Genomic DNA, 15,369 nt, shown 5'->3' with positions numbered 1-15,369 from the left:
TGAATCTCAACTCAACAAACTACATTTTTTTTTTCATAGCTCTAACATTCAGGTCAATCCAAGAGGTTAAAACTCCTCATAATAACGCGAAATTCATTATCGATGAAGGAAAAAAAATTTGGTGCACCATTTAAAAATGGTTGCGGTTTGTATAGAGCCTAGGTTCGAAACAATCAAATTAGAGCCTACCTTCAAATAGTGCCTTAAAATATATTTTCATCTTTATTTATAAAGTTTAAAGCTTAAAAAATAGTGTAGATTGACATATCTATAAAAACATGAAAACCTTGAAAATTAACGGTCTGAAATTGCGTTACAAAATACGTTATTTCGAAAACTTAAAATTCAATTTTTTTCTCATGTCCATGCATCTTGATGTCGAGATGATCAATTTGATGATATTTGAGCATCAAAACAACCTCTTCTAGTGAAATTTTTGAAGTAGGCTCCAATTTGATGGTTTAGAGTCTCACCTTTATATAAATTTTTCCCTTTAAAAATACATCTATACTTTAGATTTTATATAAAAAATAAAATAAAAATAAAAGGAGGAATTATTTTGTGACTGTTGAATGAGAGTAGGTTCAATCTAACGCCCTTTTCAAGCATCGACATCATGTGCATGTTTTACCATCTCTTTTATTATTTATTCATTTTATTTTATTTTTTAAAATTAATTGTTATGTTAACGATACTCCACCAGACATTTGGTGTACTGAAAATACCATAAATAATTCAATCCGCACCCCGAAATTTGTGTTCTTAACTATACCCATAGGCAAGGAGTTTTGAGGGGCAGACTTTTGGTGTCCTTAAAATGCACATGGGCAGAGTATTTGTCCAAATGAAGGGGACTGAGGCCAAGCTCCCGCGGGAGCAAAAAGTATGTTGGTTCTGAATGTCTAAAAGCATCCCACTTACGTGTTTGATTTGTATAAGATTTTCTTCTAGAAAAGCTTATGACTTTTAACTCTTAGTTTCCCATTGGTGTTATAAAGAAGGAAAAAGTTTATATAAGGTGCGAACTTTATAGTGTAGATAAGGTGTACCCAAAAAATTAATGGAGAAGGTTTTTTTTTATACTGTAAAACCCTCAAATCGATTATCTCGACCTTAAGATTTGTAGATATGAAAAAAAGAGAATTTTTAGTCTTAAAAATAAGTTCATCTTCTAACTCATTAGGACAGTCTATTTTCAATATTTTAAAGTATTCATAGATATGCTTGATTGTCACCATTTCTGGAACTTTAAATTTTATATTTGGTGGCAGCAATAAATTTTCATATCATCACAAAACTTTGTAATGCTGAAATTTCATTTTCGACATAGTTTTAAGGTGCACCTTACTTCAATAGTATAAGGTTGACACCTTATACAAACCTCACCCTAAAAAAAGCCTACCCCAAAATTTAGCATTTTCTGTATATATATTTTTGGCACGAGATGCGGCGGACTTGCTTATACGTGTCCACACCAACGAGTAAGAAGCAGCTCCTAAAACGCCATTGATAGTCTTAGTATATATTAGCAGCGTTCAAGGACTCGGCGGCCTACTGAGCGTAGGGGTGGCAATTGACCCGACGAGTACACCCGAACTGGAATCGAGTATGGGTTCAAAAATTGGTGGGCCAAGCCCAACTCCGGGTCCGGTCATATTTTTTAGGTCCACATATATATATATATATTTGGGTAAGGTCCAGGTCCAGTCGGACCGGACCGGACCCGTTGCCACCCTTAGCGGAGCGGAGTAAGTGAATAGAGCTGAGGAGTAGGTAAAACTTTAGATATTCAAAAAGGAGAATAATTTCATACCACGGTTCTATAGTAATACAATGAAACAATATTTAAAAAGCATGTTAGGGTCATTTGTTTGAGCTCAATTTTTAAATATACATTTTAATGAATAATAAAAAAAGTAAAATTTGAAAACATATCATATAAAGTGTTTTTTTAGCCTAAAAAATATAGGTTGTCTATTTTAGTTAAATGTTTAAATCTAGCCTTTAGAAAGATTTTCTTTTCTTTCCAAATTTGTTAGATAGTTATAGTATCATTAGATTAACAATGTTAAAAAAGAAAAAATTGATTTTAAATTCGTAAAGGCTTTGTTCTTGAAATTTGCCAAATGGATAGTACAAATTTCTTTGTTGGAAGGGGCTCATTTTGACCATATCTAGGGTATAAATTGTATTTTATTTTTTTTTAGATTGATTATTGAGTTAAAAAGAATGCGTGTACAAAGTTTGGGTTCACACAAATGCCACAAACATAGTTTTCTAAAAGTGTACTTTCATTATATTACAAGACACGAGCGACATGAAATCATTCCCCTTCAAAAAAAGGGTGTGGTTTATATAAGGTTGCAACATTAAACAATCAAATTAAAGTGCACCTCTAAATCCCATTATTTGGCGTAAATAAATCTTAGGATGGCTTGATAATCTATTTTCATCTCTAATTATAAAATATTAAACTCCAAAATGATTCAAATCAAATTGATGTATGGACCACTTGAAAATCATGAAAATGTAGTGTTCACTTTAATGAACTTGCCTGTTCAGTATTTCAATCCCCGCAATTTCCTATCGGTTTGCCCATCCGAATTGTCGGGACCGAATGACTTCTAGGATAGTATGGGTCTCATACCTGTTCTATCTTTTATTTTATTTTTTAAAATTTATCTAATATTTTTTTAAGTCCCCATAAATCCTTACTCTATAAACTTTTATTTGGTTTTTTTATTTTATTTTATGTATTTTTAATATTTTTTTGATCACCGGTTCGGATTGCTTTAGACCTTATCGTGATCCCCAATCTAATGATTTGAAACAAATATGTAGGCAAACGATTTGCCCGTCTCGGGGAGTGGCCTAATGGTTTCCTACTCCTTGTGGTTTTCTCCTTTGGACAAACGAATTGAGCCGTATTTTTTTAGTTTGGGGCCAATTCGAGCTATTTCATTCCCAAATTTGAGCTCTATACTTATTCTTTTCATGATCTTTTAAACCTATGAAATGGTCTTTTTTTTTTTTTTTTAATCCAACCTTTAATTTTTCAAGATCGAAAGAATATGAGATTAAGGTTTTTTTCTTGAGTATATCCTCAACTGATTATATGATGGACGAGTATATGCTAACATTCTTTAGTTTTTTTAAAGAATTTAAGTATTTTTTTTTTTGTTCTTCATTAGGAGAGAATCGCCCGAGGTGGTCCACGCATCTCGGCCCGTATCGGGTCCAACTAAAGAGCAAGTACGGTTTTCAACGCAATGTTCAAATATTCGACCTGGTAGTCAAAGTTGGCCCCTTACTTTCGAGTAATTGGGAAAACTCACATCATTTGAACAAATATATATATATATATATATATATATATATATATATATATATATATATATATATATATATATATATATATATATATATATAATTTATATAAAAATATGGAAATAATGTATTAAAAATATGAAAAAATATACAAAGAGATCATTTACTTTTTGTTTAAGGAGATCAAAATAACTTTTGTTCATTTGATTGTAAATTGGGTAATTGTAAGTGTGATTAAAAAGACTCAAAGTTCAAAAAAAATTTATTAGACTTTGTGACTAAGCTAAACCATCCAAATTGATATCTAATGAATATGAATGATTGTGATCTCCTTATAATAAAGAAAAATGGTCTCATTGAATAGAATCCCAAAAATTATATATACAATTTAGATTGTTTTTACAATAATTTATAAGTATTTATTGTCATGTCATATTTTTATATTTTTTCTTTTTAAAATTTTCTAAAATATCTCCTACCATAAACCGGTGTTTCCTTATTCCATGTTTTATATTTTGTTTTGAAAAACGTTTTATAAGGTTGCAACCTTAAAATGTAGAATAAAAATGTACCTAAAAAATCTTTCAAAAAATATTGTTTTAACATTAAAAAACCATCTAATTGATTATCTCCAATCGACATATATGAATATGAAAAAAGAAGAAGATTTTGAGTTTTAGAAATAGTACATCTTAAAACACATTATCTAGATCATCCATTTCCAAAATTTTCATATTCATATAGATCTACTTAATTTTAACCATTTTTGGAGTTTAAAATTTTATACTTAGATATGAAAATGGATTTACAGATAATCCTAATAATTTTTACACCAAAAATAAAATTTGGAAGTGCGCCTTAATTGAATTGTTTAAATTTACAACCGCATCTTTTAGTTTTAGCTTAATTGGACTTTTCATACTATTTTTACTCCTGCTTCACTTATACAATTTGAATTTTCTTTTTAATAAATTATTTATTTTGTAAGGATTTTTGGTGCATGTACTATACTCAGCCAAGTCTACTAGGACATGGCCAAATTACCTAACTCGGGCCAAGGCTAGTCCTAAGCCAGAGCCGAGTTCATAAACATTGTTTCAAACACAAAGTTTAAGCGTTTAATGTCGGAGGACTTCTTTTAAGATTTCTTAATTTCATTATCATACTGTGGACACGTTTTCTTGACAACTCACAAAAAGCATCTTTGAAAGGGTCGGAAAACGACTTAATTATTGACTCATCAGCGACCATTGACAAGACACATCGACTATAATTCAATTCTGAGCTGTGGATCCGCTCCACCAATAAATCGATTCGTATGGGCCGAGTTGGGTGATTTGGACCAGTACAACTAGGTAAAGCGGTAAAGCAACAATGTAACTAAAAATAGTAGAGCTTTGAAAGCCCATTAATTTATATTATCCACCTTTAAATTCCAATTAAGATCCCCACCTTTTAAAGGATGAGGTTTTTATAGGGCCGCTTTTTAAAATTAAAGTAAAGACTAACCTCAAATTCTCATCTGGAGAGTATTTTGGGCATAAAAAATCCTCATCAAGGCGCTAAAATTAATTTTCAACACACGCAATGAAATTTAAAAAGTAAAAAATTAATACAGACCTTGTGGATCTATTAACACTTATTTTTAGGGAAAAAGGGATAGTTTAAATGATTTGTTGCAATTTACACTACTTTTAAAACTTAAAATCTTAATTTTTTGTCACAACCATAATATTCAAGTTGAGATGATCGATTTAAAGGATTTCCAATACTTGAATTGCAATTTTTGATGAGTTATGAGGTGAGGCCTTAATTATTTTGATAGTGCTGCAACCCTATCAAACTATTTTCCTTTTTTAAAACTTTGGTATAGACTGACATAATCTGCATCGCAAATTACACCACTTCAATAAAGGGCATGATTACTAATGACAACAAATGATTTATGCACCTCCTCTCCCACATGTTAAATTCGTGACTCTATCTCCCGTCACATTTTTATCAAAATTTGCAACATCAGTCTGTTTATAAACTCCTCTCACAAAAAAAATGTAAGCCTATAACTCAATGATCCAATAATCAAATTTCAGCTCCAGTTCAACAATTGTCTAGTTCTGATTTTCCTAGTCCAGATGGGACAATTCTCAATTCAAAACAAACTACAATTAATAAAAAAAAAGGAAGAAGGAGAAAGACAACAGAACAGAGAGTGAAAGAACCGAGAGACTCGGGCATTTCTAGGTAATTCTAGGATTTTTCAATATGAAATCCCTATCTTACCTCCCCACGATTCACCCGTTTTTTTTTTAAATGTTAACCACTCCCTACTTATTCACCCAAAAACAAAAAATAGATTCTGTTATATTAATTCCAATTAAACTCGGCGAAGTCAATTGTCAAATGACTTTATTTCTTTGATATTGTTAAAGTCACTTTATAGCAAGTTAATTAACCCCCGAGTCTCTCTCTGTATCTCTCTTCTCTCTCTTCTTAAGAAAGTCTTCCCTTGGAAATGTGGTCTAATTCAACGCACCACGTTAAACACGTCAAAACCAAATGTCCCCCTCTTGACCTTTCCCTTCATATTTTTCAGTCATTACCTAAAGGACCCAGTTTTTATGCGGCCAACCCTGCATATATAGAAATGCGGACTTGGATAAATTTATTTTTGAGATGGAATTTAAGACTTAATTTTTAACACATGTAATCTCTAACATGGAGATAGTGAACATAAAAAATAAATAAATTTTAAAAATTAAAAATAATAATTATGATAAAAAAACATCTGGATTATTAGTTTCTATTGTTTTTTGATGAAATACCTATTTATATCTATCTTTAAGATTAAATGCTTTACACTTTTGGAACCCCATAAGTAGAAATGGGGTCCAACCCGCATGAAAAATTACCAAAATCACCTTTACTTTAGTTATTGGACTCAAATTAAGTAACCATGACTAAGTCAAAGTTTAAACAGCCTCCAAGTCAGATTTTGTCCGTTTTTTAACATTAGTCTACAAGTGAGATATGATCACCAAAACTTCAACTAAGAAAACCTTTATTTATCTTATGGGATCTAGTGACACTGTAGAACCTGATCTCCACAATTGATTGCATATCACCGACGGGTGAGATTTTATACTCTACACGAAGTAGCCACAACAGGCCAATTTCTATTGGCTTCCGCTGGTCTTGTACGGGTCCAAAAAAATGAACAAAACTAAAAAATCTTAAAAATAAAACAGAAATGGTAAAAGGGAAACAAAACAAGAAAATAAAAAATGCAAATAAGCTCAAAATATATTAAAAAACTGATTTATAATTAAAATTATCGTACAAAAATATAAAAATATATATGACAAAAAAACTCACAAATCATTGTAAAAAATATCAAAATGACACATCATTATTATACATTGCTTCCACATATATTTATATTTATCATTTTTTCTAAATAGCCCAAGTTTTATACAGATGCTTGGCTCCGCTCCAACTGGCACCCAATACCTTGAGTCGAGTAGACTTGTCCGAGTCATTGAACACTACATGGAGTGCACCATAGTCTTAGCACTACAATAAATGATCTTTTTTCACTGACCTAAATAAAACTATTATTGAAAATTTCAGTTTTCATTCTTATATCAGTTTGAGAAGGATCACAACAAACCAGCGGTTCGGACTCGGAATAAGCGTCCCTACAAAACGACCGAGTTAACAATTTCTTGAGATTTTTCAAGCAATGGTCTTCAATAGCTCGCGTGGGCGAGTCTTTAGGGGTTAACAATTTCTTGAGATTTTTTCATGCAATGGTCTTCAATAGCTCGTGTGGGCGAGTCTTTGGGGTTAGAGAGGGAAAGAAAGAGTGGATCCTTCGCGGTTAGTGTTTTCTATGTCGCATTAAAGTAGACAGGAAAAGGAAATGTTTAAAGCAAGGGAAAGGAGAGGAGATGGAAGAGTCGCCCCTCCACTAAATTCCATGCAACTTCATAGGCTTTCCTTGTAACCCTCAAACTCCTTTTGCGTGCTTTCCCCTCATTTCTCTGAAAATTACATATCTCTCTCTCTCTCTAGCCTCAGAAATTTCCTCTTAGTGTTCAAATTGTCTCTCCCTCTCTCTCTCTCAAACTTGCTTCTTGTCATTACAATCTTCTCTCTCTCCCTCCCTCCCTCAGCTTCAAGAATACATTCATCTCTCAAAGCCTAAGAAATATCATTCATTGTAGTCTGTTGCTTCTCTCTCTCTGTGGCCAGATAATAGACACCAGTACTACCATTTCTCCACAGAACTCCATGGAAGATCAGCAGCATGAAAAAACTGAGACCAAGCTCAACAGTGCCCTTCAGAAATTGGTCTCCGATGAGGTACGAGAAGTGAACCAGGCCTTGCAGGAGCTCCAGTCTCTCCTGGAGACACCTCTTCACAGAGCCATAGTCTCAGACAAAGCCCAAATTCCCCATATAGTTCAGTCTCTGAAGGTCAATGTCAACAACAAGGCAGCTCTCAAAAGCCTGTACCACCTTGCCAACTATTCCGACCACAACAAGGTATTCTCTCTCTCACACACACACAATTCCTAGCACAGCAATGGATCTCTCTCTCTTTCTCTCTCATACAATTCTCCTCTTGAGGAGCGCAATTCCTAACACAGAAATGGAACCCCTCTCTCTCTCTCTCTGTCACACACCGAATCCTAATACGCAGACACTCAGATTCAGACATAGGCAACAGGTCTCTCTCTCGCACACACAAGCTCCAATCACAGGCAGCGGGTCTCTCTCTCACACACACAAGCTCCGATCACAGGCAGTGGGTCTCTCTATGTCTCTCTCTCTTCATGATCGTGTCTGTTGCCACAGATGGCAATTGTGAATGCAGGGGGTATCCGGATTATCACAAAGCAGCTTTACCGTTGCGAAGGAGTCGAGGATGCAGTAAACCTGTTGCTAGAGCTCTCAAAGAATGCTGAGATTGCGAAGAAGATAGGTGAATCCAAAGACTGCATAACCCTCTCGGTTTCCCTACTCCTTAGCCTCAATGCAAATGTCTCAGAACAGAGCAAGAGATTGATTCGAAACCTCTCTTCTGATCCCAATTCGGTTGTGAAGATGGCAGAGGCAGGATATTTCCAGCCCTTCCTCAGCCAATTCTTACAAGGTGATGAAACGTGAAACTCAAAGTCAGTTTTGAAATTTAGGACTTTAGGCCCATTTGAGGCCAACATTTAATCCTAAGAATCTAAAATCATAGTTTTAGCTGAAGAGAAACTCTCAGAATTAGGAATCTCTCCAAAACTTTATTTTGCCGATAGGGTACATGAACACCACAGAGATTCAAATTTTATCAGGCTGCAAATTTAACACTCCTGCAATTTTGTTGAAGTCCGGCATATAGAGACCAGCATGAATGTTGCTGTGATATATGGTGGGCCTATATCCAATCCGTCACACAATGTGGAAGGGGTTGAATGGAACCTGAAGTAAAGAAAATTTAGAAGACAGACAAAACAAAAATGGAACTCGAGTTCCATTGTCTCAGAAAAAACAGATTAGACCTTCTGGTCCTCGTAGAAAAACATGAGACCAGTTGGTCTCATTCTATTGGAATTGCACAGTCCCTTTAGTCTTCAGTGAGAGTGGGTTACAAAAGGCCCAAAAACCTCATTTGAATAGAAAATATGTTTATGGATGTGTTTCTTCAAATCCTCCATATTCTAATTGCTAATGCTACATTAGTGGTGGCAATCATCATAGGAGGCCTTGTTTATCTAATTTTTCTAATTTTGTTTAACTTCTGAATTTATAATATCGGCCATTGCGGGTTCAAACAGGCCGTCACCCTGGACAAGACCAAACTGACCTCTTTTCTGGTTGAGTGTCCAGTTTTCAAAACATTGAGGTTCACTGAAGCCATGTTGCCATCTTTGTCATAGGATCCAGCGAAGCCAGGGTTTCAATGGCTGGTGCCCTGGCCAAGATGCAACTCAATGAAGACAATGCACAAGCCCTAAGCAACAAGCACTTCCTCCGGGGCCTCGTGCAAGTTCTCTCAACTGGTTCTCTCTCTCCTCTCCTCTGCATTAAGAAGTTATCAACCTTCCCCAAACTTGCTAACCTCCTCCTCACCATCAGCCCCACCATCCCAACTATACTCAACCTCATCTCATCTCTACGTACCACCCCTGACTCCAAACAAGCTGCCGTAGAAGCCCTAGCCACCCTAGTTGAGGCCACCACACACCTACCTGAAGCAAAACCCAACCCGCAACTCCAACAATTACATAGCTCTCACAACCTCTCTCTCTTACTAGGCCTTGTGGCATCACCTAACTGCCAAACTCGAGCCCAGTCCCTCCGTCTCCTCCTAGGTCTTGCCTCCAGATCCGAAACCCTAACCGAACTTCTTCAATCTGGTCCCAACTTTTCACTGCTCTTCTACTCTCTCAACCGTTTAGAGACCCGACACTATGCCCTGGAGCTCGTGAATTGCGTAACTGAACACAATTTAGAGGGTAAGATCGACCTCCTCGACCCTATCAAAGAACAGGGGATCAATGCCCTAGTGACCATCTTCACGAGCTCAACAGATAAAGAAGGGAGGTCCATGGCAGCTGCGGTCATAGCACGAGTAGCCCAAGATGATCCGACTATAGGGGAAATGCTCCAAAAGTACGGAGCCCTCAGAACTATTCACCAAGTGATATGCACCACTACCTCCCCCTCAGAAACCCCACAACTCCTAGAGAATTCCCTAGCAATGCTTACGCACTTCCCTATAGGAACCGACACAAGCTCACATATTTGTGAGCTTGAGATGCTTCCCATGCTTGTTCGAGTGCTATCAACTGGAAGTTTGTTGGCCAAGGAACGAGCAGCCCTTAGACTGGCACAATTAGCCACCTCCTCACCTATCAATATCGATAACAAAGTGCAACCTTGGGGTCCAACCCAACTCACCAAAGTGTTAACCAATATGGGTGGGTGGTGTTGCTCGCCTTTGACACCACGACGACGACACTCAACCTGCTCAGTGCATGGGGAGCCTTGCTTGACCAAGAAACAGTTCTGCCTCATTAGGGCAGGTGCCCTAAGGCCTTTAGTGGGGGCCATGCATGAGACCAAGAGTGGTACACACGAGGCTGCTTTGGTAGCACTGAGCTCGATTCTATGTGAGGAGGAGGTTAGCCTGGTAAAGGCGGTGGACGCTATAGTGGAATCAGAAGGTGTGCCAGGGCTTGTGGCAATTCTTGAGAGGGGGGATAGTGGGGCTAAGAATAAAGCATTGGATATTCTACTCATGATCCTAAAGCACTCTGAGGTTGCAAGGGCCCGACATTTCCCCAAGAGCCAAGGGGTGCTCATACAGTTGCTCCAAGAGGATGATGTCCTAAAAAAGAAGGCAGCTGAAGTGCTTGGGGAGATGGGAGTCATTCCCCATGAGTCATCTTACTTCGGGTGATGCCTCCATTTTAGCAGCATCAAGTGTATTGTACAAGAACGCTTTGTATATAAAAAACCATGAAGAGGATGATCTCCACCACCCATCGAATCTAATTAAAGTTTAACCAGGTTTAACAACCTTGTTTATGACTCAGTCGAGGTTACCACCTTTTGAAACAGTTAATAGATGGTGGACATCATCATCCTTCTCACAGTTTTTCTGAGAATGCTTCTCATTCAATATGTTCTTTTACCAGTGTACAAATAGGATATACAAGAGAAGAATGTAGTATCGTCCCATCAGCTCTATCATGGTCATTGCTCTTGTCTCAATCTGTCCCTCTTGGGTAGAGGAATAGTGCCAATTTTGCAGAAAATAGGTGAAAGTTTTCACTGGGTTGATTTTTTTGGGAGGTGGGCGGGGGTTCAGTCAGGAAGGTTATAGAACCAATATTGGATGAGATGTACATATGATTATATGATTCTTGTGTTCATTTGTAAGATATGGGGCCATTTAGATCTTTCAAACTAGTAGAGATGCCTCGGCCATTTTCAACGGCTTGTTTATCTCTTCAACAGCTTGTTTTGGTTGAGTAAATTTCATTCGAAAGGTTCTTTTTTGCCAAGACCTTTTCAATTCAGGTTCTATGACTAAAAGAAACAAAAGGAAAATGAGATGAAGGAAAAGTTGCACTATTTTCTTCCTTTAACATGATAGAGCCTCACAGAGTTGGGAACTCTATAGACAGTTTTCCAACAGCAACTGGGGAAATTAGGTACAATTATAAATTTTTTGGATAATAATCATATCGGTAATAAAGCCTTGAACTAGTGAAATGAAATAAAGAAAGACAAGAAAGACATTGATATTTGTACACAATTAGCTGCACATATAATGGGTTAGGAAAATGAGGAGTAGATCCAGTACAAGATTCCAATAGACAGTTTTGGAAAGAAGCAGTTTAGTTGCATAGTGCACCGATAGAAACATAAGTAGAGGCCTGGCAGCACTATAATTGAAGAGACCAGTGACTGAAAGTAAAAGAAATAATACAGAATATAAATAAGTTGTGATTTTAATGGGAAAAACCAACAGAAGGTTAGGATTCTTATGAGAGAACAAGTACCAAATAGAATGAATGGTACATCTGATTAAGCTCACTTATCCTAAAGAATTGGGTGATGAATCTTTGACCCACATAACTAAATTCCCTTATATCACCTAAACAAATTACCCAACACTTTTCTGACTTGATTGTCTTGCTAGATTGGATCAAGCTATTTAGACTCCGTGCACTACCATCTAAGCTTAAACAAGACCTGATTGTGCTAACTGCTAAGTCTTAATCAAAGTCCAAGAAACAACAATCAATCTTTAGAAAAAAAAATCAATTTGAAGTCTAGATTTGGTCAAAATGAGTCCCCCTCCAACAGTGAATCGATATCATCCATTAAGTGAATTTTAAGATTTAGGCCTTTACAAACTCAACATTAGTTTTTCCTTTTTTAACATTGTTCATCTAATTGTAATAAAGCCATCTACAAAATTTGGAAAAGCAAAAAAAAATAATTCCCCCTATGGCTTAGATCTAAGTATATTTCCAAAAGAACAACTTATGTTATACAATACAACTTATGTTAATTATTGTATAAGGTTGAACAACAGAGATTGCTTCAGGTATTTGTAAGGCCACATATTGCTAAATGGGTCAATTAACCCTTTCCTCTCCCGTCCTAGAATTTCTAATAATTTATGGACAATGTTTAGGCCAAAAGCCATGAGGACTTTCATGAATCAGATGCTTTTTACAAACTGTCGCACTTTATTTAGCACTCCAGCATTGAATCCATGCATATGGTACCCTTCAATAGCCACGTCACGAGTTTAGAAACCTCGAAATGTGGTTTGAATTTCACATGTTTGGACCTCTTCCGGGTTTCATAAACAGCACGGCGGAACCGGGAGAAACTTGTAGTTTACACATTTTAATTTTTTGCACAAAATTTTCAGTTTACAAATTTTGATTTTTTGCACAAAATTTTCAGTTTACAAATTTTGATTTTTTGCACAAAATTTTCAGTTTACAAATTTTGATTTTTTGCACAAAATTTCAGTTAACAAATTTTGATTTTATGCACAAAATTTTCAGAGCCTTTTTCTTTTTTCCCGCGATACCCTCTTCACTATTCTATATAAATTACTCCATCAATAGTGATCCAGTATTTACCATTTGAATGTCACACATTAGGATCTCAACCACCAAGAAAAAAAAGAGAAGAGCGAAAAAGAAAGGGAGGGGGGGCGGCGGTGATTTTTTGAATCACTGATTCTTACTAGGAGGGTGATAAGAATACCACGCTTCATTTGCCAAAAAGTTATAAAACCTTAGCATGGGCTTCAATGAAAACTCCCCGAAGGATTAGGCTCCAAAATCAAACAAATCAAGAACCTCCCAAGAGACATAAATTTCACGAAATGATGGAAAATTATTACAATGATAAAAAAAAGTACAACACTATTGAAGATGACAGAACTTATGCTCCTTGTTCCCCCATCACGTTCAATCTCAGTGATCATACCACAAGACACAGCTTCCTCATCATTGAGAACCACTAGAGATTCCAAATGAAACCAACCATTTGAATCCCAAAAAAGTGTTTCCCTTCCCCGACCAAACCAAAGTGGGCACTGAAGTTATGATGACAATTGGAATATTCTTTTTTCTTCCTAGAAAAAAAAGATTTTTTCATTCTATAAATGGAAAATAGTTATTATCTAACCACAAAAAGAAAGAAAGAAAGACAGCGCTAATCAAAAGGGAAAAAAAACATAGTAGAAAATGCAACAGTTGCTTAAAAAACTATTTTTCTTAAATACACTCAAATGTATCTAGAGTTCATGCATCATAAGGGAGAGAACACAAACTACATCAATAGAATAATACTAAGAAATATTGCCACCATCAATTGTTGAATCTATCAAGTGATATTACAAAAAATAATAGTTATCACTGAAAACTATTCTTCTTACAAATGATCAAATGTATCCAGAGTTCATGCACCATGCGGGAGAGATCACAAACTACATCAATACAATAATACTGAGAGTTATCGCTGCCATCAATTGTTGAATTTATCAAGTGATTTTGCAAAAAATAATAGTTGTCACTGAGAAATCTATGAACAGTCCGTGGACATAGCATCAAAAACTATTTTAGATACATATAGCAACGACTTAAACCTTATAACACAACATTCACATCGAATTTGCCATAACAACTATAAAATCACAATGAGCCCTAAATTCACTTAAAAAATGCCAGCTATGTAGCAGCTTTACCTTTGCCAAGTCACATTTATCAAACATTGTGCTCTCTAAAACTCAGCATAAAGCCGCAACCTACCAAAATTCAATCTGTAGTGATCCTATGCAACATGGACACATTTATCCATGACTTTTTGCAACATGCCAGGACACATCACCTACGTCTCCCACTATAGAAACCCGGCAATTTGTCTTAAAGTCTCACATTAAAACCATACTAAAAGTACTTAATATCACCAAAACTCCAACTTCTTCCCTTCTTAAAATGGTGTATGTATGGACATGTCGCACCTCATATGCCAATTTTGCGATCAGCATTTCTAACACTCTTGTCATCTCAAATACGTCAATTTTTGTGATCAGGGTTTCTAACACTCGTACCATGTGAAATGCTAAGATACATAGTCCAACATTAACTACCAATAAGTAGTAGACGTTGTAGTTACAGCAGTTTATCCTTGAATTCATCTTACATTTGGGCTGGTAATGCATAGCATCCTGCTTCGCACGAATCAAACCCTAAATTTGTCTCCAATTGAAGTAGAAAACAGAAGCTCAAAAGAGGAATTGATCTAAAACGCAGTTGATCAATAGAAAAATACACTAACTTTGATTTAACTCAGTATTTCATCGCTTAATTTTCAGCTTAAGGAGTAAAATTTACATTAGAACATAAAAAGAGGGAGAAATCTCGTACCAGAAACATGTGCTTGAAAGTTGAAATCATTATAGAATCCGAAAACTTTCTCTCACTAAACTCGAATCCAGAAACTCTCTCTCTCTAAAGCTCATGACCAGACGTTTCTTCGAAAATGGTGGATTCGCAAAAATTAATCATTCGTTTTCGGGCCTGCCGTTTCAGTTTTCAACTTTCAACCTTTTGCCGCTTTTATTTGTTTTCTTTTGAACTTTCAGCCTAATTAATAGCTCTCTGATGCCCGCCCCTAGTATTTTAAGTGGTCATGATCATAGTCAGCAATAACGATGTATCGGTAAATCAAAATATCGGTAATACATCGCTTTTGCCCCAAAAAGTCAGATGTCTAATATTAGGTTATTTTCAAGAATATAAAAAAAAATTAGATAAGTCTAGCGAGTCGTAAATATTTGGGATTAAGCTCAAACAAAAAGAGTGAATATGGATAATTTAAAGGATGAAGTTTCTATTGGGCCTCGGCTTTATGAAAACAAAATAAAAGCTCACTTGAAATTATCATTCGGAAAGGACTTACGGTATCGGAAATCTTCGTGATAGCTCTAAAATTAATTTTTAATATTAA

At 35.8% G+C, this 15,369-nt stretch overlaps 1 protein-coding gene and 1 long non-coding RNA gene across 3 annotated transcripts; one reads left to right on the top strand and one right to left on the bottom strand.

The window, feature by feature from the left end:
* The first annotated feature begins 6,825 nt into the window (after positions 1-6,825).
* On the top strand, positions 6,826-11,390 carry LOC18434533 (U-box domain-containing protein 44). Of its 2 annotated transcripts, none has more exons than XM_006844601.3 (3): positions 6,826-7,872; positions 8,185-8,482; positions 9,258-11,390. In XM_006844601.3, exons 1-3 carry the CDS (start codon positions 7,618-7,620, stop codon positions 10,781-10,783), a joined length of 2,079 nt encoding a protein of 692 aa, XP_006844664.1. In that variant the 5' UTR covers positions 6,826-7,617; the 3' UTR covers positions 10,784-11,390. The 2 variants fall into 2 exon arrangements, with proteins under 2 accessions (XP_006844664.1, XP_088726249.1); XM_088870123.1 differs by having other exon boundaries at positions 9,156-11,390.
* Positions 11,391-13,107: 1,717 nt separating this feature from the next.
* LOC110007302 (uncharacterized) lies at positions 13,108-14,990 on the bottom strand. Its single transcript, XR_002280992.2, has 2 exons — positions 14,787-14,990; positions 13,108-13,492 (listed from the first exon to the last, which is right to left on the bottom strand). It is a non-coding gene; the product is annotated as an uncharacterized LOC110007302 (long non-coding RNA).
* Between the last annotated feature and the right edge of the window lie 379 nt (positions 14,991-15,369).

Source organism: Amborella trichopoda, chromosome 6 (assembly GCF_054954075.1).
Source record: "Amborella trichopoda isolate Santa Cruz 75 chromosome 6, AtrichopodaSantaCruz75HAP2 v2.0, whole genome shotgun sequence".
NCBI classification, from domain to species: Eukaryota; Viridiplantae; Streptophyta; class Magnoliopsida; order Amborellales; family Amborellaceae; genus Amborella; species Amborella trichopoda.
This window is presented reverse-complemented; position numbering and strand designations above follow the sequence as displayed.

What these genes read in the sequence shown, in the direction of transcription:
- LOC18434533 (XM_006844601.3), top strand. Translation starts at nt 7,618, where the DNA reads ATGGAAGATCAGCAGCATGAAAAAACTGAGACCAAGCTCAACAGTGCC. An exon ending in ACTATTCCGACCACAACAAG is followed by an intron (nt 7,873 to 8,184) that starts GTATTCTCTCTC and finishes CTGTTGCCACAG; the next exon opens with ATGGCAATTGTGAATGCAGG. An exon ending in CCTCAGCCAATTCTTACAAG is followed by an intron (nt 8,483 to 9,257) that starts GTGATGAAACGT and finishes TCTTTGTCATAG; the next exon opens with GATCCAGCGAAGCCAGGGTT.